The 26,807-nt window shown below is 46.1% G+C and overlaps 2 protein-coding genes across 2 annotated transcripts in view; one reads left to right on the top strand and one right to left on the bottom strand.

Annotated features, from left to right (window-relative positions):
• WDFY4 (WDFY family member 4) overlaps positions 1-8,935 on the bottom strand; it is a 185,690-nt gene extending 176,755 nt beyond the window's left edge. The window contains exons 1-2 of the mRNA XM_083440157.1: positions 8,784-8,935; positions 3,855-4,129 (exon numbers count right to left, since the gene is read on the bottom strand). Of these exons, the coding sequence (XP_083296283.1) occupies positions 3,855-4,112 (258 nt within the window). The 5' untranslated portion in view covers positions 4,113-4,129; positions 8,784-8,935. The remainder of the gene's footprint in view (positions 1-3,854; positions 4,130-8,783) is intronic.
• Positions 8,936-19,942: 11,007 nt separating this feature from the next.
• ARHGAP22 (Rho GTPase activating protein 22) overlaps positions 19,943-26,807 on the top strand; it is a 36,288-nt gene continuing 29,423 nt past the window's right edge. Inside the window, exons 1-2 of the mRNA XM_083440385.1 lie at positions 19,943-20,238; positions 25,660-25,859. Coding sequence (XP_083296511.1) covers positions 20,205-20,238; positions 25,660-25,859 — 234 coding nt within the window. The 5' untranslated portion in view covers positions 19,943-20,204. The remainder of the gene's footprint in view (positions 20,239-25,659; positions 25,860-26,807) is intronic.

Raw genomic sequence — 26,807 nt, 5'->3', positions numbered from 1 at the left:
CTTTCCTATTCTAATTAACTCAAGAGGGTACTGGAAGCTTCTCTGTGTGAAAGACGCAAGCAGAAGTTTCATGATGTTTGGGTTATTCCTTCAGAGAAGCCGAGTAGAGCTGGCTTAAACAGGTTCTGTTATCTCTTCTGTCAAGATCATGCTTACTATAACGTCCTCCCATCAGATGTCAAGGAAATAAACAACTATCTGACTTTTAGAAGACATCTAAAGGCAACCCTGTTTGGGGAAGTTTAGAATGACTGATGTTTTGATGTATTTTTAGTATTTTGTTGGAAGCCACCCAGAGTGGCTGGGGAAACCCAGCCAGATGGGCAGGGGTATAAATTTATATACCTCTCCCTCCCTCCTCTCTCTCTCCCCCTTCCTTTTCTCTCTCCTTTTCTCCTTTCCTTCTCTTTCTCTTTCTCTCCTTAGGTCTCTCTCTCTCTCTCTCTCTGTCCCTTCCTTCTCTCTTTCTCTCTCTCTCGCCCTTCCTTCTCTCTCTCCTTTTCTCCTTTCCTTCTCTCTCTCTTTCTCTCCTTCGGTCTCTCTCTCTTCCTTCTCTCGCCCCCTCTCTTCTTTCCTTTATTATTATTATTATTATTATTATTATTATTATTATTATTAGGCCAGAAGGAGCCTGGGTTTCACTTTCTCTTTCTATCTCTTTTCCTTGTGTGTATGCTTAGTATTAATGTTTAGACTTATTATAAATTATTGTAAGTTTAAGTCTGCTGCAACTGGATTTCTTATGGACTGTGCCAATCCTGAATATATTGGATTTGTGACCATGATGTTCATTTGCCTTCAGTAGCAGTAAAGCTCCGCTGAATGAAATACAATTGCCTCTGGTCTATTTTTGGGGAATCCTGCGAAGTGTTTAAGTTTTTACTCTGCTAACTATACGTCATAGTTCTACTCTGGATCATATTGAGTAGGATTCCATGACAGGACATAGGGGGAAAAATGATGGCGGGGTGGACAGTGTGTTTAGGAAAAATGAAAGAGTTTTCCGAACTAAAATCTGGATTGAAGATGGAGCTATACTGATTCACAAAAGGGACTTCTGCTAGCACCATAGTATTTCTGGCTCCCAGAACACAGAGCTTGGGAAAATAAATTGTGTCCGTGTTTCAATCAGAATCATCGATTCAGAGTTGGTAGGGACTCTGAAGACAGTCTTATCCAACTCCCTGCAATGAAGGAATATGCAACTGACTCTTATGGGAATCGAACTTGCAACCTCAGCATTCTCAGAACCACTCTCTAACCAATGGAGCCATCTAGCTGAACAAGTCTGGAAGATTCTGTTCCTGGTGTGAAAAAAGAGGATCCTTGCAATTTGTCCTCCAGTGGCCAACAACTCCCATCTTAAACACAAAGCTTGGGGAATAAATTTTGCATCTCTGCTTCTGTTTCAAGCAAAGGCTTGTAAGGTTGAGCTGCCTTGTGCTGCTGTCCCCAAGCCCTGCTAATATTCCAGACAGGTAGACCTGCACAGGTGATCTCAGATGTGGAAGTTCATGCTAGAACTCTTAAAATGTCTCATCTTTCTTTGTTTTCCCTAAACACCTTAAAGAGTAGCTAATAATATAGTTGTCACGCTGGCCACGTGACCCGGAAGTGTCTGCGGACAGCGCTGGCTCCCGGCCTATAGAGTGAGATGAGCGCACAACCCTAGAGTCTGGCAAGACTGGCCCGTACGGGCAGGGGTACCTTTACCCTTTAATAATATAGTAGTAGTATAAGCATTGGTGGGAGAGGTTAGATATTGAGATCAGAAGGGAATTAAAAGCCTACATACGTTACGGGGTTGGCCATTGCATCATTAAAACTGGCTGGTCACAAGAATAGTTTACATGTGTGTACAATTTTGCAACAGCAATACACACACACACACACAGTGGTACCTTGGGTTACAGATGCTTCAGCTTACAGACACTTCAGGTTACAGACTCTGCTAACCCAAAATAGTACCTCGGGTTAAGAACTTTGCTTCAGGATGAGAACAGAAATTGCACGGCGGTGGCAGCAGGAGGCCCCATTAGCTAAAGTGGTGCCTCGGGTTAAGAACAGTTTCAGGTTCAGAACGGACCTCTAGAACGAATTAAGTTCTTAACCTGAGGTACCACTGTATATAAAATAATAAATTTTTATTTATACCCCACCCTCCCTGGCCAAGACCGGACTCAGGGTGGCTAACACTGAATATAAATACAGTAAACACATTTAAAACAAAAACAAAAAAAACCCAGTTGATTAAAATATAAGTTAGAACACAGTTTAAAATGCAGCTTAAAATGCAAAAAGAAATATACAAAAAGAAAACCCACAAGAGGAACACTCCAGCTTATCAGAGGTTTCTATCTTAATTTCCAACCAGTGACATATTTCCTCATTTGTTAGACTGTTGTTTTTCATTTGAATGACATGCTCTCAGCAGCTGCGGTTAACTTTGTCATGCTTAATTACATCACCAGGGGCCGCTGCTAAGTCGCAGGTCTGGAACCTGAAATCTGGGATTTCCCAACCCTAGTTGTGGGTCTTTCTCTTTCTTTCTCTCTCTCACACTCAAACGCACACACACACACACACACACACACAAACACACAGAGGTGTGGGCTGGACTTCCTGTAGAGTGCAACTGGGGTAGCAAGAATTAACTCTCTCTTCCCAACTGCAGCCTTCAAGAAGATCAACCTCCCACAGCAAATAGGCTTGAAAAAAATTCTTCTCTTGGCTACAAAGAGAAGATTTCTTTCAAACCTAATTTTAGCAGTGGAGGAAGGGAGAACAACAGCAACCTCCAGACACCAGTGTAAGTCACGGTGACCCATGAAGAGGTGACTCTGCAATACCATAGAGTATTAAAAAATTCCCAGATATTCTGCAGATACTACTTTGTGACATACAGTGGTACCTCAGTTTTCGAATGTACATAATCTGTTCCGGAAGACCGTTCAGGTTCCAAAACATTCAAAAACCAAAAACTCAGTACGGAAGCCTCAATAAGGAAAACTCAATACAGAAAACTCAATACGGAAGCTGCTTGGCATGTTTGACTTCCAAGGCGAGTTCGAAAACTGAAGCATTTACTGAAGCATTCGAAAACCAAAATGTTCGTCAACAGAGACATTCGAAAACTGAAGTACCCCGCAAAACCATTCCTAGATATTCAGTCAAATTCTGTTCGCTCGCCTCTTGAAACCCTGCTGACAGGGAGTAAAATGGTGGCTGTTGACATTCCAGCCGTTGCAGTTTTGCAGGGAGGGTTGCCACCTTGTCCCCCACATGCACACACTAGAGATGTTCTTTTGACCATCCTACCCCGTCCCTCATTCCATATAGTTAAAGCTATGGTTTCCCCAGTAGTGATGTATGGAAGTGAGAGCTGGGCCATAAAGAAGGCTGATCGCCAAAGAATTGATGCTTTTGAATTCTGGTGCTGGAGGAGACTCTTGAGAGTCCCATGGACTGCAAGAAGATCAAACCTATCCATTCTTAAGGAAATCAGCCCTGGGTGCTCACTGGAAGGACAGATCGTGAAGCTGAGGCTCCAATACTTTGGCCACCTCATGAGAAGAGAAGACTCCCTGGAAAAGACCCTGATGTTGGGAAAGATGGAGGGCACAAGAAGAAGGGGACGACAGAGGACAAGATGGTTGGACAGTGTTCTCGAAGCTACCAGCATGAGTTTGACCAAACTGCGGGAAGCAGTGGAAGACAGAAGTGCCTGGCGTGCTCTGGTCCAGGGGGTCACGAAGAGTCGGACACGACTAAATGACTAAACAACAACAACCCCGTCCCTCAGTATGAGCAAGACCTCGTAACAAAAATATGCAATAGGTAGAGATCCAACCAACCTTCAGAAAGATGGGCAAGAAGGTCAGAAGTTGGCTTTGTAGCTCTGCTGGATTCATCTCCCCATATTCCATGAACTGCTTGCTTAGGGTCTCCCATAGGAAGTAAGGGCACTTGCTTTCATCTTCCTTACTGAGCTCAGCAGGTTCTGCTTTGACTACCATCTCATTGCCGGCTTGGGCTCGATCCCAGCCTGCATTCTTGTCAGGTGAATCCGTCTCCTTCTCCAGCTGTTTTGGAAACTCTAGCTCAGCCTCCATGCTTGGGTCAAAGTAATCTGGGAAGAAAGACCAAAATGTCATTTTTTTTGCAGGGTGTCTAACACTAACAGATGAGTTGCTGTGCTGAGACAACAGTGCAAAAGGTTTGAGAGCAAGGTCTCCATTTCACTGTACAGAGCAGTCCATCGCCTTGTAGTGACGGTTCAGAGGTTACGGCAGTGCCATGGAAGCAGCTGGAGCAAAGCTTCTTCCTACATTTTTGTGGTAACATGCAAACCTGACATTTATAGTTCACTGACGCGGTTGTGTCACACACCCCGATGGCACTTCCCCTACCCGGGGCCAGAACTGACCTCATGGTTTCTAAATCCATCCTCTCCGAGTTATGAGTTCCTATATTGGCAGAAGGGAATGAGAAGAATCACGAGGCTAAGGTAGTGATGGAACGGGTCCTAAGAATATGTATTAGCAGCATTGCATGGGAGGCAAATCTCCAGGTGAGCAAAAGGTGTGGGACCCCAATTCTGCTGCAAAACGGTGCAAAAAATTTAGAGCAGCAACATTGTTTTCATTTCACTTCTAATATGTATACCACCTTTCTATATTGCAAAACCCAAGGCAATTTACGAGCTGAAGAAACAACAAAATAGCAAAGGTCACACACGTCATAACGATCTGATCCAATTCAAAAAAGTCACAATAACTTTAAAAGAAACAGCTTATATCAAATAAAGCATTACTGTATTCAACAATCCAATAGAATATAATAGCAAACGGTGAAATTAAATACCAGCAAATAATAATTAATCAGTTGATGCTTATTACAATGAAGAATTACTAATCTATAACCAATAAAATTAACAGCAAGTCACGGTGCATAAAATACCACAAAACATACAAAACCACGTAAAAGGGTCAAATTGAGAAACAAGGATGCAGAACTTATAAAATTATTATTTTTAAATATCCCTGAATGGCTCTTATTTCTTCCCAGCTCTGTTCTCAAAGTCCTGGTTTGGAAAAGGCTTCTAGGGTAAGGCAGGTGGAAAAAGCCATTGCCTGATGGACAGCAGAAAGTCTCTCTCCCCTTACCAGCTGAAAGAAACATCATCTGAAATAAATTCCATGCAGCTGCAGCAAATGAAACCAAATTCCACAATGCTTCCCGACTTGACCCTGACTTTTTGCTGCAAGTAGCACAAACATCTTAGCATTGCTCTAACTAGAATTACCAACAGCCCACTATTCCACAAGCCCTACTATTATTTCTTTATCCAAACAGGTAATTTGGAAGATTGAGGAGAAGGGACCCCCCTAAACAGTAGAAATTAATAAATACAGTGGTACCTCGCAAGACGAATGCCTTGCAAGACGAAAAACTCGCAAGACGAAAGAGTTTTTCATTTTCTGAGTTGCTTCGCAAGACGAATTTCCCTATGGGCTTGCTTCGCAAGACAAAAACGTCTTGCGCCTTTTTTAAAAAACCGTCAATGCATTCCTATGGGAAACCGTCAATACACAGTGGTGCTTCGCAAGATGAAAAAATTCACAAGACGAAAAAACTCGCAGAACGAATTAATTTCGTCTTGCGAGGCACCACTGTAGTAGGATTTTGGTTACTTGGGATGGGAAAGGAGAAATACCAGCTGCAGAGAAACTCCTAGGCTAGCCTGTGCAAAACAGCCTGGCCAAGCTAGAGCCATTAAGAGCCATTTATATAGGGCAATTAGCGACGCAGGTGGCGCTGTGGGTTAAACCACAGAGCCTAGGACTTGCCGATCAAAAGGTCGGTGGTTCGAATCCCCGCAACGGGTGAGCTCCCGTTGCTCGCTCCTGCCAACCTAGCAGTTCAAAAGCACTTCAAAGTGCAAGTAGATAAATAGGTACCCCTCCGGCGCGAAGGTAAACGGCATTTCTATGCGCTGCTCTGGTTCGCCAGAAGCGGCTTAGTCATGCTGGCCACATGACCCGGAAGCTGTACGCCGGCTCCCTCGGCCAATAAAGCGAGATGAGCGCCGCAACCCCAGAGTCGGCCACGACTGGACCTAATGGTCAGGGCTCCCTTTACTTTTATATAGGGCAATTGAGAGCCATTGGCAATACAAGAGAACTGCCATCCCTACTTTCCCTGAGGTGTGAACAGAGACTGGGGGGTTGGAAGGTTGTCAGGGTGTAGGTGATAGGAAAACAGTTTTTAGCAAGGTGTTTTGTTAAGGAGAAAGATAGACTGGGATCCATCTTGGGCAGGCTGGCTGAAGGCTGGCTGCTCTGCTGTGGGGTACAAGCCCCTCTTGAAACGACCAAGCTGTAAGATCTGGCCTCCCTCCACGCAGACGGAAGGTGTAGATAGGTGAAGAAACCACATTTCTTAAAGCTACGGCAGTCTCTGCCATGTCTCGATTCTCAGACCCTGGGTGAGTGCCTAGAACACCATGGGCTCTTGCCACCGCTCAGCAGAGGCACCCAACTTTTGTAACAATACAGTTATTCATGTGTTTGCTAGCCCTGAGTTTGCTTTCTTAACTGGTCACAAAGAGGCTATGCAAGGTAAATCTGGAACGGCTTTTAGTGCCTAAGAACCAGGAAATGAAACCCATCCAACCGTTTTTAACAGCCCACGGTGGAGCAAAGTGCATTTGATAACTGTATACAATAGGCGTGAGGAGAAACAAAACCCTTTTGAGCAAATTCCCCTCTCAACTGGTAGCACCCTTTGCGTCAGCTGCTTCAGAAAGTCCAATATGGCTTCTGGAGGAGAGAAGAGAAAACTTTGGTTTCTTTATAAACTTCAGAAGTTTATAAAATTAGGCACGGCACGGGGGAAGGAGATAGAGAAAAGTTTTTCTCTTTTGGGGGAGGGGAAGGGAGGAAACAGACAGAGTATGCAAGTACATTTAACTGCCTAACAGTGTCTTTGTCTCCCAGGAGATAGATAAGAAGAGTCGTTCTGTTGTCTGGAGTGGTCACATCGTATGGAGAAGTGGAGCCCAGTGACAGAACCACACAGCTGTATTGAGGCATAATAATAATAATTTATTATTTGTACCCCGCCCATCTGGCTGAGTTTCCCCAGCCACTCTGGGCGGCTCCCAATCAAATGTTAAAAACAGTACAGCATTAAATATTAAAAACTTCCCTAGACAGGGCTGCCTTCAGATGCCTTCTAAATATCGGATAGCTGTTTATTTCCTTGACTTCTGATGGGAGGGTGTTCCACAGGGTGGGTGCCACCACTGAGAAGGCCGTCTACCTGGTTCCCTGTAACCTCACTTCTCGCAATGAGGGAACCACCAGAAGGCCCTAGGCACTGGATCTCACCAAGCAGCACCAGGTGTAGAAATTTTGCACCTCTAGCAATTTTGCACCTGGGGCAACCATCCCTGTGGCCCCCACATGTTATGCCAATTGCCATGCTTAGATTATCTGAGCATGCTTACGAAGGTTCAGGTTGCAAAAGGTGGAAGAAGTGCATTTACTAGTGTTATACCATTGCAAGTCTTGGTTATTTCTGTATAAGTAGTCAGAAAACAAGTCTGGGAGGCAAGACTATAATCTGGCCAAGTTCCTCCCTGCAACACACAAAACCCAGTGATTTACAACCAGGGTAAGCTGAGAAGTCAATCATTTTTTGTGCCGGTCTAACCACTACCAGTCCACCTTAATGGGCTCTTTCATGGTACATTACTTTGGGTGGTATTCAACTAAACCAACCCTAATCAATGAAACTTAAAGGTAAAGTTAAAGGGACCCCTGTCCATTAGGTCCAGTCATGACAGACTCTGGGGTTGCAGCGCTCATCTCGCTTTATTGGGTGAGGGAGCCGGCGTACAGCTTCCGGGTCATGTGGCCAGCATGACTAAGCCGCTTCTGGTGAACCAGAGCAGCGCACGGAAACGCTGTTTACCTTCCCGCTGAAGCGGTACCTATTTATCTACTTGAACTTTGACGTGCTTTCAAACTACTAGGTTGGCAGGAGCTGGGGTCGAGCAACGGGAGCTCACCCCGTTGTGGGGATTCGAACTGCCGACCTTCTGATCAGCAAGTCCTAGGCTCTGTGGTTTAACCCACAGCGCCACCCGCGTCCCCAATGAAACTTAGCCATGTCCATTAATTTAAGTGGGTCTACACTGAGTGAAACCTAAGTGAATACCACCCTTTGCCTCTAGAGAAAGCTTGCAGAGCTTTCAAAAAGCCCTGCAGAGAAATGGATAGCTCTGGCTAAGAGACACCCCTTTGTTGACTTTGACCCTCCCAAGCTCAGGAAATTCCCTGTGCTCCTTTCAGCCTCCTGCCTTTTGGAAAAAGAGATAAAATATCTGCAAATTCCCAGTGTCGGGTTGGGGAGCCCAATGACTCCCCGTTTAAAGGGGAAATCTCGGTGCTACCAGCACACACAGAAAGTACAGCACAAAAGAATCAAGAAAGGGGGGACGGGGTTAATAATTAGCAAATCAGGATACTAGTAGCATGGAGCAGAGATAAAGTTCTCAGGCGTAGTATGTCAGCCCAGCCTTCCTACCTCTCTGCCTTTTGTCTCCTCTTTCGGCTTCTGTGATTGGTAGTAGCGCCCTGTGTCTGCCTTTGGCCACCCTCTTGCCACGCTGTCACAACCTGAACTCTCACATATGTACTTTCTGTGCTCCGGGAAGGCACCAGCCAGCAATGATCTGAAAGGGGAACTGGAGAGAGGGCAGGGCCATTTGAACATACCTGGGCTGGTGTTTCGCTGGAGCCGGCCGCGCCTCTAGCCAAAGACAACAGCAGCATGTTCTGAGCTGCCGGGCATCTTAGAGCTGTCTCTCTCTCTCTCCTATCACTTTCTACTGAGATTCACTTGACTAGGCAGTTGTGTGCTTATTTCCTGGCAAAAGCAGAAGTGGAGCAAAGGAGAGCCGACCACAAGCTCTGTTGGAGCGAAAATGCACGACAAAGGCAGGGGTTGCTTGTCTGGTGGCGCTGGGGGGGGGGGGGGACTTGGCATGTGGGAGTTTGGCATAGCACCTGGCAAGAGATGTTGTCTCAGTTGAGAAGCCCTTGCTTCGAAAGTTGCTTCTGCTAAGAACTCATTTACCTAAAATTTCTGAGCCTCTGCCCACCCACCCATTTCCACAGGTTGACGTTTTGTGCGCACGCCACGGTCAAGGCCGGATTTAGGTTTGATGAGGCCCTAAGCTACTGAAGGTAATGGGGGCCTTTATGGGTCCGGCTGTCTTTTGTCAACAACAAATTGTCGCTGTTTTCTTGTGTTGAATATACGCTGTATGGTAATTTCTGGACCTAATAGGTATCTAAAGCCGTTTTCACATGTTGTCATGCAACCAGTCCATGCAGAATGTAGGCACCCTGTACAGTGGTACCTCGGGTTACAGACGCTTCAGGTTACAGACTCCGCTAACCCAGAAGTAGTACCTCAGGTTAAGAACTTTGCTTCAGGATGTGAACAGAAATTGTGCAGCAGCGGCACAGCGGCAGCAGGAGGCACCATTAGCTAAAGTGGTACCTCAGGTTAAGAACAGTTTCAGGTTAAGAACGGACCTCCGGAACGAATTAAGTTCTTAACCCGAGGTACCACTGTATATAGAAATGAGCAAACCAGTGAGATTTTAGGGAGCAGGCTAGTAGGCGGGGCCCATCACTTACATCATAGAAGCCTACACAACACAAAACACTGTTGCTGTATGTAGGTTTTATTTTGTTTGTCATCTTATATTTTGGAAATGTACATCCAGGTTTTTTTTCCTTTAATTTTTTTGGGGGGCCCCAAGAGATTGGGGCCCTAAGCTGAAGCTTGTTTAGCTTATACGTAAATTCAGCGCTGGCCACGGGGTATGTGCAATGCTGTGAGTTAAGGTGAGCATGCCATGCGGCATGCACACACGGCTGCTGCAGTTTGGGGGGGCTGCCCCCTTCTTTTTTATATACAGTGGAACCTCGTGTTACGTACCGTCCTCCTTGCGAATGCTTCAGGTTACAAGCTCCGCTAACCCGGAAGTAGATGCTCCCGGTTGCGAACTTTGCCCCGGGATGCGAGCGGAAGTCACGCAGCGGGAGGAGCCATTAGCGAAAGTGCGCCTCATCTTAAAAACAGTTTTGGCTTAAGAACAGACTTCCAGAATGGATTAAGTTCATAACCGGAGGTAGCACTGTATAAATTTTTAATAAAATTTTCTGTTATACAGTTTAAAATACTCATTTTAACATCCTTAAAATATCAATGACTTCTGTTATGTACTGAGGTGAATAGGATCCGAAATGCAGCAGTCTGATTGGTCCTAGAACAATGCAGCAGTATGATTGGTCCTATAACAATGCAGCAGTATGATTGGTCCTAGAACAATGCAGCAGTATGATTGGTCCGCAGGAGCCACCCAATCCACCTCCAGATGGAAGTGAATCCACAACCTGATTGGCCTACAGGAGAATCCCGGAATTAGCCAATCACGTGCAGCCCCTTGTGTAAATAATGTATATAAAGCAGATATTGTGGGGGAAGTTCCATTCCTCTTTACCACTATGAGCTGAATAAAGAGCATGAAATCCACTCTCGACTCCGAGTATATTCCAACTTCCCTTCTTCTCCTTCCATGGTTCATTTTACATATCATAGATTCCTGCATATCTTACAAAAACTAAACCATTCAATATTCCATTAATACATCCATCAAACCTTATTTACACTGCTGAATTTATCTTAATGCTGCCAATGTTTTAAGGTGTACACAATTTCCCCTCATACTTTCACTAAACATTTTCCCAATCTTCTCTAAACGTATGTTCTTCTTGAAGGCACCTATGCATCTGGGCAGGCCTCATTTTGTCAACATCTTTTTTTTAAATGTGGCACCGACAACTGGATGTAATATTCTAGATGCAGCCAGAGTGGTCTAGAATACGGTGGAACCATTACTCCTCACGATCTAGACACTATTCTTCTACTGATGCAGCCTTAAGATTGTGCTTGTATTTCATTTCATTTCATTTTGGCAGCCACTACTGGCTTATTTATTTACGTTGCAACGGCCCTGAGATCTGTGGTGGGAATGTAAGAAAGTGAAATGCTTCTGGGAAATGATTTATAATGAGAAGAAGAAAATGTTGAAATATACCTTTATTAAGAAACCAGAAGCATTTCTATTAGGAATAATAGGGAATGAAATTAGAAGGAATGATGTGAAATTGTTTAGGTATGCAGTGACAGCAGCAAGAATCTTGATGGCCCAGAAATGGAAGCAGGAAGAAATGCCGACCAAGGAAGAATGGAGAATGAAGTTGATGGAATATGCAGAGATGGACAAATTGACTGGGAAAATAAGGAACCAACGCGATCAGAGATTTTCCTAGGACTGGAATAAATTTACAGAATTTCTCAAAAATGTATGTGAGGAGCAACTAACGCTTGTTGGCCATTAAGAAGCTTTGTGAAAAAGACTGATTGAAATGTTGTTTGAAAGATAGGTTAAGAATAAGAGTGGTAAAGTGCAATATAAATTCAAGAAATGTGAGATGTAGTGATAATATGGAGAATTGTCAGATAGGCTGAGGGAAGTCCAAAAGATGTTTATGTATAAAAGGTAAAGGTACCCCTGCCCGTACGGGGTGCGCCCATCTCACTCAAAGAGGCCAAGGGCCAGCGCTGTCCGAAGACACTTCCGGGTCACGTGGCCAGCGTGACATCGCTGCTCTGGCGAGCCAGAGTCGCACACGGAAACGCTGTTTACCTTCCCGCTGGAGTGGTACCTATTTATCTACTTGCACTTTGATGTGCTTCCGAACTGCTAGGTTGGCAGGCGCTGGGACCGAACAGCGGGAGCGCACCCCGCCGCTGGGATTCGAACCGCCGACCTTTCGATCGGCAAGCCCTAGGCACTGAGGCTTTAACCCACAGCGCCACCTGCGTCCCTAGTTTATGTATAAGGCGAATGTTAAATTTGGATAAAATGTTTATTGGAAATTGAGTAAAAATTAATTTTTAAAAAAGAGAGAGAGATCTGCGGCTCTCGGGCGGTATACAAATTTAATTCATAAAATAAAATAAAACAATAAACAATCATTTCTAGGGTTTAGGGGGCAAGCCCACCAGGTCCAATGAGCCCCAGCTGCCACTGCTCTCAAGTAACCTGATTCTAAGCAATATTAAGCCTTATATCTAAGCTTTCCACGTTGGTGACACGCTTTTTAGATACGCATCATTTCACAACATATTCATTCAGTTTTACTAGCAAACCAGAGGTTAAACTGACCCCTTTCCAGCCCCGGGAGGAGTACAGGGAGCCTTCATGCAACACACCTAAACACTGCAGCCAACACACCAACATGTCGCGACACACAGTTTGGAAAGCTCTGCCTTGGGTGTTAGTACTGCTGTAAACAAAAATTGCCCTTTTCCCTTATGGGGTATCCAAGAGCCCATATAGAGTCCTTACATAGGTTCCCTATTGGTAGGAGAGAATAACAGAGGCCAACTGTAGCACCCTGCTTGTGGTTAGCGCTTAGCTGGAATGAAATATTCAATGCAGCAATAGAGAAATTAAAATAATAATTTATTTGTCAGACAAATAAATGATAGGCACAGTGGTATATGGTTACGAAAGCTCTGCCCACTCCAGCCCTGATGGCCAGCACTTATATTTCCTCAGCCCAGCCCCCTTGCTCCTCCTTTGGCTGCCTCTGTCCAATCAGCCTGGTTGAAATTCCTATTGGCTGTTTGCTAGAACCAATCATAAAAGATACACCCATTTCCTATTACCTTTTATGGGAGACAAAGAGCTATATTTCCTTCTATCCATAAATGGCAGACAAGTAGCCATATATCTTACATTTGCCTCAACAAGGCACCTTAATTACCAGATCACCTTTTGCCCTGTTGCCCCTGCATTCCAAAACAAATGACTAAAACAAATGGCTCATGGTATTAAATTCTATCTAAACAGAGATCTTGGGTTCACATTCTCACACACCATCAATGAAATAAGAATCTAACATAAGAATCTAACATTTCTTACTTTCTAAATCCTTTGCATCATTACATTAAGCCAATAAATCTCATACATAACATAGATAGCTTTTTAGAAGAAAAGGCCTTTGCAAAGTAAAAGGAACTCAGTAAAAAGAAGCCTCTTCATTTTACACCCCCCCTTTCCCAGCCAGCTGCTTTTCCCATTAGCCCTTCCCAAAATTTATTGCCCTTTAACTTTCTCAGGATACCTTAAACCTTGGGAAAATATGGCTAGAATCTGATGGGAGGCACATGGTATTATTTTCTGTTAAACAATAAATCTTACTATTTACCAACTCTTAATTAGTGTTTTTGCAGCTTGATTGTATTCTGTAATATGTAGGGTCAGTATAACCTTTGTTCCCAGCCTGTAATTCCCTTTTACAACTTTGAGAAACTTGTCTCCTGCTACTGCTATAAATCGGGGGATGGGGGCTTGTTCAGGAGAGCAGGAAGAAAAACAACTGCCAGAGTACTTAGGCAGCTGGTTTCTGCCTGGCATGAAACATCCAAACATTTGCAAATATATCTTTAAGCTCATTTTAAAATACAGGCCTTGATCAGACGCCTCACAACCAGAGAATATTGAGAAGCAAAGCAGCTAGTAAGCTTGATCTTTATTGATCTGTTGCAACAGGGTGCTCCCCTCACCCACAGGAGAGAGGAGGGGCCCAGAAAAATGGCGTGCAAGGCCTTATAAAGACTTTTGAAATTGCCACCCTGTAGATCAAGACCACCCCCAGAAACATCATACATACATCACAGAAGGGGTGTAACCCAAGACCACCCCTCAGATACATCACACCTACATCACAGAAAAGGTGGTCTAAAACAGAAATTTGAGTGTTGTTTTTCTCCTGTCTGGCAGGTTACTTGATTGGATTGCCTGGGGAGCCTGGCCAGTCTTTTGTAGTGATAAATACTTAGTTCCTGGGCCAGGTCACAGGCTCACACCCTATTCAAACACAGACATACCCTTAAGACAGGATTTGTGAAGGAAAAGACAATGGGGAGGCTTTTCCATTTTGACCTTGCAGAGAAAACATTTGCTCAGTTTAGGAATCAAAATGGCTTCAGGTCGGTCTTCCTGTGCTGATCTATGTACGTGCGGTTATGAACATTACTTTATATCTAACACCATAAAATTCCTATCACAGCAAAGCCCTGGCTTGATGAACCAGCAGTGTCTTCACCATTCATGCAGCCCTATAACAACAGATGTCCCCTTGCTGTTGCCCCAGTATGAATGGGTAGACATAGCACCTGCTATTTTAAGAATGTGAGGTCATAGAAACTCAATCTTGTTTCACTTGTTCTCATTGATGCAGAAGGTAGGCTTGGGGCTATGAAGATTGCCACCTGGAAAGCAGACCCTGGTTCATTTATCTTGCCTGGCAAAAGCCTGTTCGGTCTTTTTCTCCCAGTGCAACTGGGAGAAACTGGTATGCTCAAGCATACTGGTATGCTCAAGCATACCCATAAAAAGCTAGCTGGAGTGGTCAGGGGTGGGGGGGGAGGGAGCCCAAGCTCTCTGAGACCACTTTTTTGGTGTGTATATCAAATGAAACTAAAATATTGGTCGCTCCGTTCTGTTACAGTGGAATCATGCAAATCTGTCTGCATCTGGAGGCGGGAGGCTGTGGGAGCATGTGTACTCACTGAAGCATTATGCGCAGGGGTAAAGACTGGTGTGGAGGCTATTTACAGTTCTACGGATTTTCCCCTCTGCAATCTGGTGAATATTTTACCTATGAATTGCCGGAGCAATGAAGAGTCAAAGGGTTAGAGCGACCCACAACCTGCCCTTGTGTGTTCTTCAGAAGTTGTTAGACTCCCATCAGCAATGACCATTGGCCACATTTGCTGGGGCTGATGGGAGACAGAGTCCTACAAGATCAGGAGTTAAATAACCCTCCTAACAGAAGCCCGTGGGAACACTTTCTGAGACAATGAAAGCAAATCCAAACCCCTCCGAGATAAGAAAACATCAAATGTGATCAATTGTGCTTTTAAGTCACAAGGATTTTGCCCTCTGGTCCTGAATGGGGTAACTGTGCCCCTGAAGGACCAGGTGCGCTGCCTGGGAGTCATTCTGGACTCACAGCTGTCCATGGAGGCACAGGCCATGGAGGCACAGTGTCCAGGGCAGCTGTCTACCAGCTCCATCTGGTCCGCAGGCTGAGACCCTACCTGCCCGCAGACTGTCTCGCTAGAGTGGTGCATGCTCTAGTTATCTCCTACTTGGACTACTGCAATGCACTCTATGTGGGGCTTTGAAGGTGACCCAGAAACTACAACTAATCCAGAATGCAGCAGCTAGACTGGTGGCTGGGATGGCTGCTGGGACCATATAACTCCGGTCTTGAAAGACCTACACTGACTCCCAGTACGTTTCTGAGCACAATTCAGAGTGTTGGTGCTGACTTTTAAAGCCCTAAATGGCCCCCATCATTCAGCCCGGACATTGAAGTCCAGCTCTGAGGGCCTTCTGGTGGTTCCCTCCCTGTGAGAAGTGAGGTTACAGGGAACCAGGCAGAGGGCCTTCTCGGTAGTGGTGCCCGCCCTGTGGAATGCCCTCCCAACAACTACCTGATGTTTAGAAGACATCTGAAGGCAGCCCTGTTTACAGAAGTTTTTAATGACTGATGCTTTAATGTATTTTTAACCTCTTGTTGGAAGCCACCCAGAGTTGTTGTTGTTGTTGTTAGGTTATTATTAGCACCTGTGTGGGAGAACCGCCGACACTGCCCTGAATCCAGCACTGTGTTTAGAACTTTTGCAACTCAAAAAAAGAAAGAGGAATCTGTCTCCAGCTTTAAAGAGCATTCATTCATCTTTTCTGAGGCAATAATGACATCATGTGGCCACATGGATTCATTACAAATAAGCTTTTTCTGGAAATTCAGGAGGAGCAAGCAAAGTACCCTCAGACTCAGGTGTCCATGCAGAAAAAGGCCAAGGGGCACCCAATCATCCTGAGAACAAATGAGAGTCACTTTCTCTATTGCACTTTTACTCTGCTTTTGGCTTGTCCTCTTTCAAAAGGTTCAAAGCAAGTTGAATGCCCCTCCTTCTTGCATTGTATCCAGTCCAATTTAAGATGACTTTGAGTAGGAAACCCCTTTGTCATGTAGGGCAAAGTACCGTATTTTTCGCCCTATAGGAGGCACTTTTTCCCCTCCAAAAATGAAGGGGAAATGCGTGTGCGTCCTATGGGGTGAATGCAGGCTTTCGCTGAAGCCTGGAGAGTGAGAGGCGTCGGTGCGCACCAATCCCTCTCGCTCTCCAGGCTTCAGGAAGCTATCCACAAGCCTTGTGTGCCCGGTGGGAGGTCCCGCCAGACACGCGAGGCTTGGGGCGGCAGCCTGCAGCCTGAAGCAGGGGCGAGTTGCGGAGCCCGGGCCCCGGCTTCGGGCAGATGTCCTTAAGCCTCGCGCGCCTGGCAGTGCGCCCTGCCGGGCGCGCAAGGCTTGGGGCGGCAGCTTGCAGCCCGAAGCAGGGGGCGAGCTGCGGAGCCCGCCCCCTGCTTCGGGCAGATGTCCGCAAGTCTCGCGCGCCCGGCGGTGTGTCCCGCTGGGCGCACAAAGCTTGGGGCGGCAGCCTGCAACCCGAAGCACGGGACAAGCTGCGGAGCCCGCCTGTGCTTCGGGCAGATGTCGGCAAGCCTCGGGCACCCTGCAGGAGGTCCCGCCAGGCGCGCAAGGCTTGGAGCGGCAGCCTGTTCTGGGGGCTGGGGTCAGGGGAAGCTCAGGCTTCCCCCGCACCACCCCCTGCGCCTGGGGGGGAAATAAATATTTTTTCCTTTATTTCCACCCCCCCCCCAAAAAAAACTAGGTATGTCCTATGGGGCGGTGCGTCCTATGGGGCGAAAAATACGGTAGTTTGATCTCAGAATCTGTCAGTAAAGCTTGTCGTTGATGTGGATCCAAACATAGTGATCTGCTCATTGCTGGAGACCAACTGGCTGTTAAGTACAATGCTATAGGACCCGCCCTGTGGAACACCCTCCCACCAGATGTCAAAGAGAAAAATAACTACCAAACTTTGAGGAGACATCTGACGGCAGCCCTGTTTAGGGAAGCTTTTAATGTTTAATAGGTTATTGTGTTTTAGTGTTTTGTTGGAACCTGCCCAGAGTGGCTGGGGAGACCCAGCCAGATGGGTGGGGTATAAATAATAAATTATTAGTAGTAGTAGTAGTAGTAGTAGTATCTCAAAAGATGCTTGGCGAAGGCGAAATCAGATTCTGTGTGCATTTAAAGCCGTATCTCTCAAATTCTGCTTTCCAAAACAACGAGCAAACCTAAACACAGCTATTCTTCAAAACTTGCACTTATGCAAGTTTCACAATGTGGTGCTCAAACCTGATGATGTCTATAAGAATGACATGGCGACGGCCACTGCAAGAAGCCTCCTGGCCCAAAGATGGAAAGCACAAGATATACCAACCATCCAGGAGTGGCAGGTGAAGATGACAGAATTTGCAGAACTTGCCAAAATGTCAGGGAGGATCCGGGACCAGGCCTATGGTAGCCATCAACTTTGTGGCCTTTGCCTTCTTTCTAGAGAGCCTCCTCCTTTCTATGCATAGGAAGGCAACAGGGTTAAGTATAGTACAGTGGACCCTCCGGATACACCCAAAAAGAACGTAAATAGAAGCGTGTTTCTGTGCAAAGCCAGAAGTATACATTTCCGGGTTTGCCGTGGCTGTAACCTGAAGATTCCTCATCCAGAGGGATATGTAAGTAGAGGTACGACTGTAATTTAATTCACTGAAATTGTATGCGTTAATATGTGTTTAAATTTGATTGATCCATAATTGATTTCTAGAGAGTTCTCTAGTAGTTCTCATGTGCTTGGCTAACATTGGTCAGATGGTGTCAGGGGCTGGGCAGATGAAGAGGAGTGGTGGAGACCACCTCCCCAGGGGTCTTCCAGAGAGGAGGAAGGGGCAGAGAGTATAGACCTCCAGGAGGGGTTTGGCAGAGGGCACACTCCAGAGAAAGATGAAGGCAAAAGTTGGGAGATAATGGGAGATGAGGTGGAGGACTTTGATAGCATTCAACAGGCAGAGCCTAAGCAGCAGTTGAAAGAGACACTGTCACTTGAGAGCCTCCCAGAACCTGTACCTTCCCCCCAAGCCAGGTGTTCGCTGAGAATAGCAGAGAAGAAAGCTCAAAGTCAAGTGGTCCTGACCAGCCGCCATCAGAAGCAGGAGGAGTCTGACGAATAGGGAAGTAACAGAGAAGAGTGTGGAGCTTCACAGAGCAACGTTAGTTACTGAACGGTGCTTCATGGAGGTGTCTTGATAAAAACAGAATGGAAAAGCTCTCTGTGTCCCTGCCTCTCTGCTTTTCTGGGCAATTGACCAGATGATGCCAACAGCACCCTCACACATGGGAGATATCTAGTTTAGGAGAGACTCCATTTCATGTGAAGCAAGATGACTGTGTTTTAGGATCCACTGTGAATACTGCTAAGTTGAATGGAGTGCTGGAGTGTTCTCTGCTTGAAAGAGGACCACGCTGCAGGAGAAGGTAAAAGTGGACATCTCTCATAGGAGCTACAGAAGGCTGAGTGCTGAGCTCCGGAAAGACAGGTGGAAGAAGAGACTTTAGGCCCATGTTTGAATAAGCATGTGACTGTAAATATTACATTTTAATTAGTAATCTGTAACTCTAAGTTTCCACAAGTAAAGTTTTCGAATGTTAAAGTCTGGACATTGGTTTAATTTCCAAAGAAGGGTGTTGTTGTTGTTGTTGTTGTTTAGTCGTGTCTGACTCTTCGTGACCCCATGGACCAGAGCACGCCAGGCACTCCACTGCCTCCCGCAGTTTGGTCAAAGTCATGCTGGTAACTTCGAGAACACTGTCCAACCATCTCAGCCTTTGTCGTCCCCTTCTCCTTGTGCCCTCCATCTTTCCCAACATCAGGCTCTTTTCCAGGGAGTCTTCTCTTCACATGAGGTGGCCAAAGTATTGGAGCCTCAGCTTTAGGATCTGTCCTTCCAGTGAGCACTCAGGGCTGACTTCCTTCAGAATGGATAGGTTTGATCTTCTTGCAGTCCATGGGACTCTCAAGAGTCTCCTCCAGCACCATAATTCAAAGGCATCAATTCTTCGGCGATCAGCCTTCTTTATGGTCCAGCTCTCACTTCCATACATCACTACTGGGAAAACCATAGCTTTAACTATAAGGGCCTTTGTTGGCAAGGTGATGTCTCTGCTTTTTAAGATGCTCTCTAGGTTTGTCATTGCTTTTCTCTCAAGAAGCAGGCGTCTTTTAATTTTGTGGCTCCTGTCACCATCTGCAGTGATCACGGAGCCCAAGAAAGTAAAATCTCTCACTGCCTCCATCTCTTCCCCTTCTATTTGCCAGGAGGTGATGGGACCAGCAGCCATGATCTTAGTTTTTTTTTTGATGTTGAGCTTCAGACCATATTTTGCACTCTCCTCTTTCACCCTCATTAAAAGGTCCTTTTATTCCTCCTCACTTTCTGCCATCAAGGTTGTGTCATCTGCATATCTGAGGGTATCTGTCATATATATATGATTTGAGCTTCTTAGCCGTGATTTTGCTACCCTTACTTCAACAAACAGTCCCACGCCATATGTACAGTATATGATCATTATTATAATAACTGCTTATTTCTGCCTCCATGCCCAGCTTACCTAGGTCTACACTGCCTCGCTGCGCATTCTTTTTCCAGGCTTGGAGAAATTTGTTTCTGATGCTTGCCAAATTATAGACTGTGTGTTTGGTAGAAGCAAGGAAGAAGGTGGGGCTGGAGAATCCAAGTCATTGCCCAGCCAATTAGACGAAGGACAGAGCCAGAGGAGGCCAGGCCTTTTGTATCTGTGCTCCTCGTGATTTATTGGCACTAATTACCAAGGCACTTAATGGCTGGTTCTGGATGGGAATTAATTCTGGCCTGGTGGATAAATAATGCACGATGGTTTATTTAGCTAAATGCAAGGCAGCAGAGAAGAGGCTGGTGCAGGCAGGAGAGCTTGCTGCAGACAAACAGGACAAGAGATGCTGCGATGAGGGGATTCATCTGAGTACCAGTAAGAGGGGGAAGAGGAAGTCAGGATGATGAAGACGAGGAGTAAATTGTACTTGCAATCAGGAGGGCTATGTTGAGTCCCAAGATAAAGCAAGCCAGGAGAGGTGAGTAGGGCTCGGATCTAACATTATCTCCGAAGGTAGACCATAACAACCTTGCTTTCAAGTGTCGTGAGATCAAAACAGGAAACTTTTCGGGCTCCTCGTATCGCCAATACAAATTGTGATATCGAACGCTATCAATGCGGCCACAGCATAATTATCTCGCTGCTCCAAAATTGTTTCTTGAGTTCTGACAGGCAGGTAGGGATCCGAGGTAGAGATGTATCTTGTTTTGCTGATGCTTTAAAGAAGGAAACTCAGTGTGTGTGTGTGTGTGTGTGTGTGTGTGTTGCACAGAAGAAGAGGATCTTGTCCATTTTCAAGTGCAAGGCTTATATTCCGGAACTGGGAGCAAGTGGGGTTTTGCCTTGCTGCATTGTAACTTTTATCTGCTCAGTTGTGCCTGTAAAGTTCCCTAGTCATATGTACTGTGTTCTCTTTTCAATGTACTGTGTTCACTGGGAGCCAGTGTGGTGTAGTGGTTAAGAGCGGTGGACTCGTAATCTGGGGAACCGGGTTCGATTCCCTGCTCCTCCACATGCAGCTGCTGGGTGACCTTGGGCCAGTCACACTTCTCTGAAGTCTCTCAGCCCCACTCACCTCACAGAGTGTTTGTTGTGGGGGAGGAAGGGAAAGGAAAATGTTAGCCGCTTTGAGACTCCTTAAAGGGAGTGAAAGGCGGGATATCAAATCCAAACTCTTCTTCTTCTTCTTCAACGTAATACCATTTAAAGTATGGGTGGACATGTTGCAAAAATGTTTGTAGAAATGAATGGATTGTGTCCCTTGTAAGGGGCATGCTGAAAAATTGGCAGTGAACAAGCACCACAGATCTGCACAAAGTGGTCTGGACTCCCAATGTCTTTTGATTTTTCTCAAAGAGCTGTGAGGAGAGGGGAAACTTAGCTCAGGACCAAAGCGTGGACCCTCGCCATCTCAATATCCCAGCATGGCCTATGGCCAGGGATGATGGGAATTGTAGTTCGTCAACATTTGGACACCCACCCCTGCTATATCCCTTATGAAACATTCATTGTCATCTATTTAAACTAAACAAAACACAGGAAATAAAGCCAGCCTGCTCTGGAAGAAGCCCTTGACAGAAGAGAAACCTAGATTTGCCAGCTGCGTGAGTACAGGAATTCAGTCGGCTTGTTACCACAGAGCTCTTAGCTCTCCACATCTTGATGAAACAGGCAGATTTAGAGGCTCCATTAGCGAAAGGTATTGCCAGGGGGATACATTCTGCAGCCTTGGACTGTTGCTGATGCAGTTCTGCACTCGGCATTGATTCTGCAGTTCGTGCCTGAGTTATTTGTGCCATTTTCAGGCCAGCATTAATCCCCGCTGAGCCTCTTTTCACCTGTCAAAATAAGGTAGCACGGGCAGTTTTCCATAACCTGAGCAATGGAAAGTCAATCTATGCAGAAAGAAATGCAGGGTAACCTCCCCACATGCCTTCATACCTTGGCTTGGGCTATTTAGTCATTCTATAAACTTATAGTCTACCCCTCAACATAAACTTCAGTTCACTTTTAATTTAGAAACGTGCTGCTGATACTATCATAGCTTGACAGATGTGGATGCTTTTCCTGGGGTGTTCTATGGCGTTGTCACTGTGTCATTTTCAGTACAGTGGTACCTTGGGTTACAGACGCTTCAGGTTACAGACTCCACTAACCCAGAAATAGTACCTCAGGTTAAGAACTTTACCTCAGGATGAGAACAGAAATCGCGCAGCAGCAGCAGGAGGCCCCATTAGCTAAAGTGGTATCTCAGGTTAAGAACAGTTTCAGGTTAAGAACGGACCTGCAGAATGAATTAAATTCTTAACCCGAGGTACCACTGTATTTAAAACACTCAACCATGGGTAGGCAAACTAAGGCCCAGGAGCCGGAGCCGGCCCAATCACCTTCTCAATCCAGCCCACAGATGGTCTGGGAATCAGTGTGTTTTTACATGAGTAGAATGTGTCCTTTTATTTAAAATGCATCTTTGGGTTATTTGTGGGGCACAGGAATTCGTTCACCACCCCCCCAAAAAAATATATAGTCCGGCCCCCCACAAGGTCTGAGGGAAAGTGGACCAGCCCCCTGCTGAAAAATTTTGCTGAGCCCTGCGAGTCAAGGCCAATTGGCCCAATACGGAGTTCTTCTCAGAAGAACAACCCACTTGGTTGACTGGGCTACTTATTCTCTGGGACTTTTGTGGGTGCGTCATCGCTAACCCCAAATATTGCAGAGTGTGTACACATTTAATATCTCAGTCAGGCCTGAACTAGATGCGGCATGAAGTCATGTGCATATTCAACCCCTGACTTCCTTTTTTAAAAAACCAAAAGCTGCAGCAGGAGACTTGGAAGCTATGGGTGCCATCTGTTCCATATCCCTCTACTCTGCACAAAAGCCTAGGAAGAAAAACTGTCTGTTCTTGTATCTCTTTTCTGCTTCTTACACCCTCGTAACACCACACTTAACAGCCCCTGCTAGCCAGAGAGCTTTAATGCCTTGTGCGTGAACTTTGTGGGGAAAGCTGATATAATAACATCCAGCTTCCCCAATGCATGTGGTAAGAATTATTTATGTTTCCGTAAGACGGCTGCCGTTGAACATTCCTTCTCTGAATGAGAACGGCCTTGGACCTGAATGGTCTGGCCACAGGAAGCATTTGCAGGCTGAAATCATGGGGCCTTCAAGGCTTCAACAACCCCCAACTTCAAACAACATCCTTTCGTGGCCAGAAAAAGGCCCACGGGGTCATGCAAGGCTGTCAAAAACAGCCTGGGGTTGTGGAAGCACCAGCGCTTCCATGATCTCTGGTTGCCTTCAAATGCTTCAGTTACTGTGCTGGGACAAGGGGCAAATCTCCTCCTACCTGGGAGTGCTGCCACCCCCACCACCACCAGTGACAGGGAAGGTGGGGTGCCTTTGGGGCACTGCCTCGGGGGTTTCTGATGCCCAGGGCAGCTGCTTCACCTCACCTCATGGGCTGGGACCCTCTTGCCCCAAGGTATCCCTGCAATATGGTGTTCCCTTCTGTTATGTACTGAAGTTCTCACCCTGGGCCAGCAGGGGGATACTTTAGATAGTTCAGGTCCACATATGCAAATAAGGGATTGAAAGTGACGTTCAGTGATTGGATAGTTACAGAAAGTTGTTACAGTTACGTTGTACTGGAGCTCTATATAAGCGGGCTGGCTGAACCCTTCAGTTCAGTTCTGTTCTGGCCTGTGAATAAACAAGAGCTGTTTGAAGAATCGCTGTGTCGTCTGATACGTTCACCCACAACTTAACACTAAGCAACAGCAGGCTTTGCCGGAAGTCACTATGCAAACCATTGGGAATTACTGTATATACTCGAGTATAAGCCTACTTTTTCAGCACATTTTTAATGCATATAAAAGCCCCCTTCGGCTTATACTTGAGTGAGGGTCCTTTGGGGCTGCTGCTCCTTCCTCTTCCTCCGCCTTTGCCGCTGTCGGTGGCGGAGGAACGAGCAGCCCTTTCGGGCTGCTTGTTCTTCCCCCGCCGCTGCCGCCACCAGCCTCTGCCTCTTGGCAGCACCCTAGGTAGGCAGGGGGACAGGAGGGGCTGGGGGGGAGAGAGAAGCCCCCTGTGCCATGTGTGCCTGCGTGCGCGCACACACACACACCCCGGCCCACCAGGAGGTTTGTGGTGTGGCGAACCAGCTTATACTCGAGTCAATAGGTTTTCCCAGTTTTTTGTGGTAAAATTACCATATTTTTCGCTCCATAAGGCGCACCTAGTTTTTAGAGGGGGAATTCAAGAAAAAAAATATTATTTAAAGGGAGCGCTGAGCAGAGCCTGTATGCATCCCAGGCTCTGCTCAGCGCTCCCTTTCACGAGCAGTGTGGAGCGTGTGTGTGGCTCTTGTGGGCTTTTCTATAGTCAGTCCCTTCTCCCTCCTGGGGAAAAGCCCGCAAGAGCCACACGGAGCTCTTGGGGGCTTTTCCGGCCTGCCTCCCCCCCCCCTGCATTCGCTCCATAAGACGCACACACATTTCCCCTTACTTTTTAGGAGGGGAAAAGTGCATCTTATGGAGTGCAAAATACGGTAGGTGCCTCGGCTTATATTCGGGTCGGCTTATACCTGAGTATATACGGTATGTTCACATGTGGTGGGGGTTTAAATATGTACATTTTTTTTCTGGCAAAGGGTTTTAACATAAATCGCTGGGTTCAAGCTGACCAAAAGTCCAGAGGTAGCATTATTACCAATTTGCGATGGGGTGGAAGGTTCGCAGGCTGTGAAGGGCTTGCTCACAAATTTATTGACAGCTGCGCGAATTATGATAGCTGGGAAGTGGAAGGGGCAAGCAGAATATAAAATGGAAGAATGGTATAAAGAGGTGTGGGGTATAGCTATTAATGATAAATTAATATGTGCCATTAAGGGAATACACAGGAGAAATAATTTTGAGGAGATATAGAAGGTGTTTGTAGCATTTGTACTGTTAAAACAGAAAGGGGTCAAACCATCGCAAGAGGTGTTGAAATGTTGGGAGATTGGACGTTGCAATGGAATGGTCTCGGTGGTGGGGTGCACATTTTTACAGTCATACCTCGGGTTACAGATGCTTCAGGTTGCGTTTTTTCAGGTTACGGACCGCTGAAACCCAGAAGTACCGGAATGGGTTACTTTCGGGTTTTGGCAGTTGCTCATGCGCAGAAGCACTAAATGGCCTTTGCGCATGCGCAGAAGAAGAAGAAGAAGAGTTTGGATTTGATATCCCGCTTTATCACTACCCAAAGGAGTCTCAAAGTGGCTAATTCTCTTTTCCCTTCCTCCCCCACAACAAACACTCTGTGAGGTGAGTGGGGCTAAGAGACTTCAAATAAGTGTGACTAGCCCAAGGTCACCCAGCAGCTGCATGTGGAGGAGCGGAGACACGAACCCGGTTCACCAGATTACGAGTCCACCGCTCTTAACCACTACACCACACACCGATTCCCAACCCGCTCGTGTGCAGACGCGCCGCTGCAGGTTGCGGATCCTGCGGGTTGCGGGCGTGCATCCCACACGGATCACATTCACAACCCGAGCATCCACTGTATTCTTATTTATTTATGATTATTACTTTGTCAAAATATAATCATAATCATAGAAAAGAAAATTAATCCAATTTTTTTTAAAAAAAATGTCTGTCAAAAAAAGGAGGGGTTATATAGCCATGAGGAATCCAGGAGGCTTGGGATAGGTGTGGGGGGACTCTGCCTGTCAGATAAGGTGGGTGCCCCATCTGATTGATTGATTGATTGATTGATTGCTGACGTTGAAGTGTTTGGAGCACACTCTTGTAGATACAGATAAATATTCTGCCTTTGTCTTCCTTTGTGAATGTTTTTTTAAAAAAATAAAAAATAAAAAAGTGGATTTCTCTCTCCCCCCCTCCCTTTTACTTAGACCGCTCCAAGAGCCTGGTGATGGGGGACCCCCCTGGGCTGCCCTGCCGGCCTTCCTCCCCCGGCCGACAAGAGCCGGCGCTGAAACGTGGCTGGCTGAAGAAGCAGAGAAGCATCATGAAGAACTGGCAGCAGCGCTGGTTCGTCCTTCGTGGCGACCAGCTCCTGTACTATAAGAACGAGGATGAAGTCAAGCCACAGGTAAGGGGCCTCTGGGCTGGAATTGAGAAAAAATAGCCAGCAATCTGGTGGGTCTCTTGTCTGTGGTTGTGTGCCTGTGTTCTGCTTTAACTGTCTACATAAAGGATAGTCTCTTGCACATCTGGCTGTGTCTGTTCTGTCCAAAGGCTTCTTTGGTGATCACTCATAGCCGAGTAAGATTGTCTTCCAAAACAGGATTTTAGCAGTGAGTCCGTAAGTGACTATGGAGGCCAATTCTGGATTCACATGTCCTTCCACAGTGGGGACATTGGTTTCCGGGCTGGGGGTTGATCACTGTGAGGGTTTGCCAAGCATGCCTTCCTCTTAGCACGTTTCTCCCTTGCGTTCTGAGTTCGAACGTCTTCAAAGCCCACGACACCTTTGGTAAAGGCTGTTCTCCAGTTGGAGCACTCGCAGTCCAGTGTTTCCCAGTTGTCGGTGTTTATACTACTTTTTTTTTTTAGATTTGCCTTGAGAGAGTCTTTAAACCTCTTTTGTTGACCACCAGCATTACGCATTCCATTCTGAGTTCGGAATAGAGTACCGTATTTTTCGCTCTATAACATGCACCAGATCACAAGACGCACCCAGTTTTTGGAGGAGGAAAACAAGAAAAAATATATTCTGAATCTCAGAAGCCAGAACAGCAAGAAGGATCACTGCGCAGTGAAAGCAGCAATCCCTTTTGCTGTTCTGGCTTCTGGGATAGCTGCGCAGCCTGCATTCGCTCCATAAGACACGCACACATTTACCCTTACTTTTCAGAAGGGAAAAGTGAGTCTTATAGAGCAAAAAATACGGTAGTTGCTCTGGAAGACGATCATCAGGCATCTGCACAACATGACCAGTCCAACAAAGTTGATGTTGAAGAATCATTGATTCGACAGAGGCTGTTCTGTTGGCAGCACACATGTTGTGGACAAAGGGGCACCAATGGGCACTAGGGCT

This window comes from Podarcis tiliguerta (genome assembly GCF_965153285.1).
Source record: "Podarcis tiliguerta genome assembly, chromosome: 5".
NCBI lineage: Eukaryota > Metazoa > Chordata > Lepidosauria > Squamata > Lacertidae > Podarcis > Podarcis tiliguerta.
The sequence above is the reverse complement of the archived record's forward strand: the minus strand, read 5'-3'. Positions and strand labels throughout refer to the sequence as shown.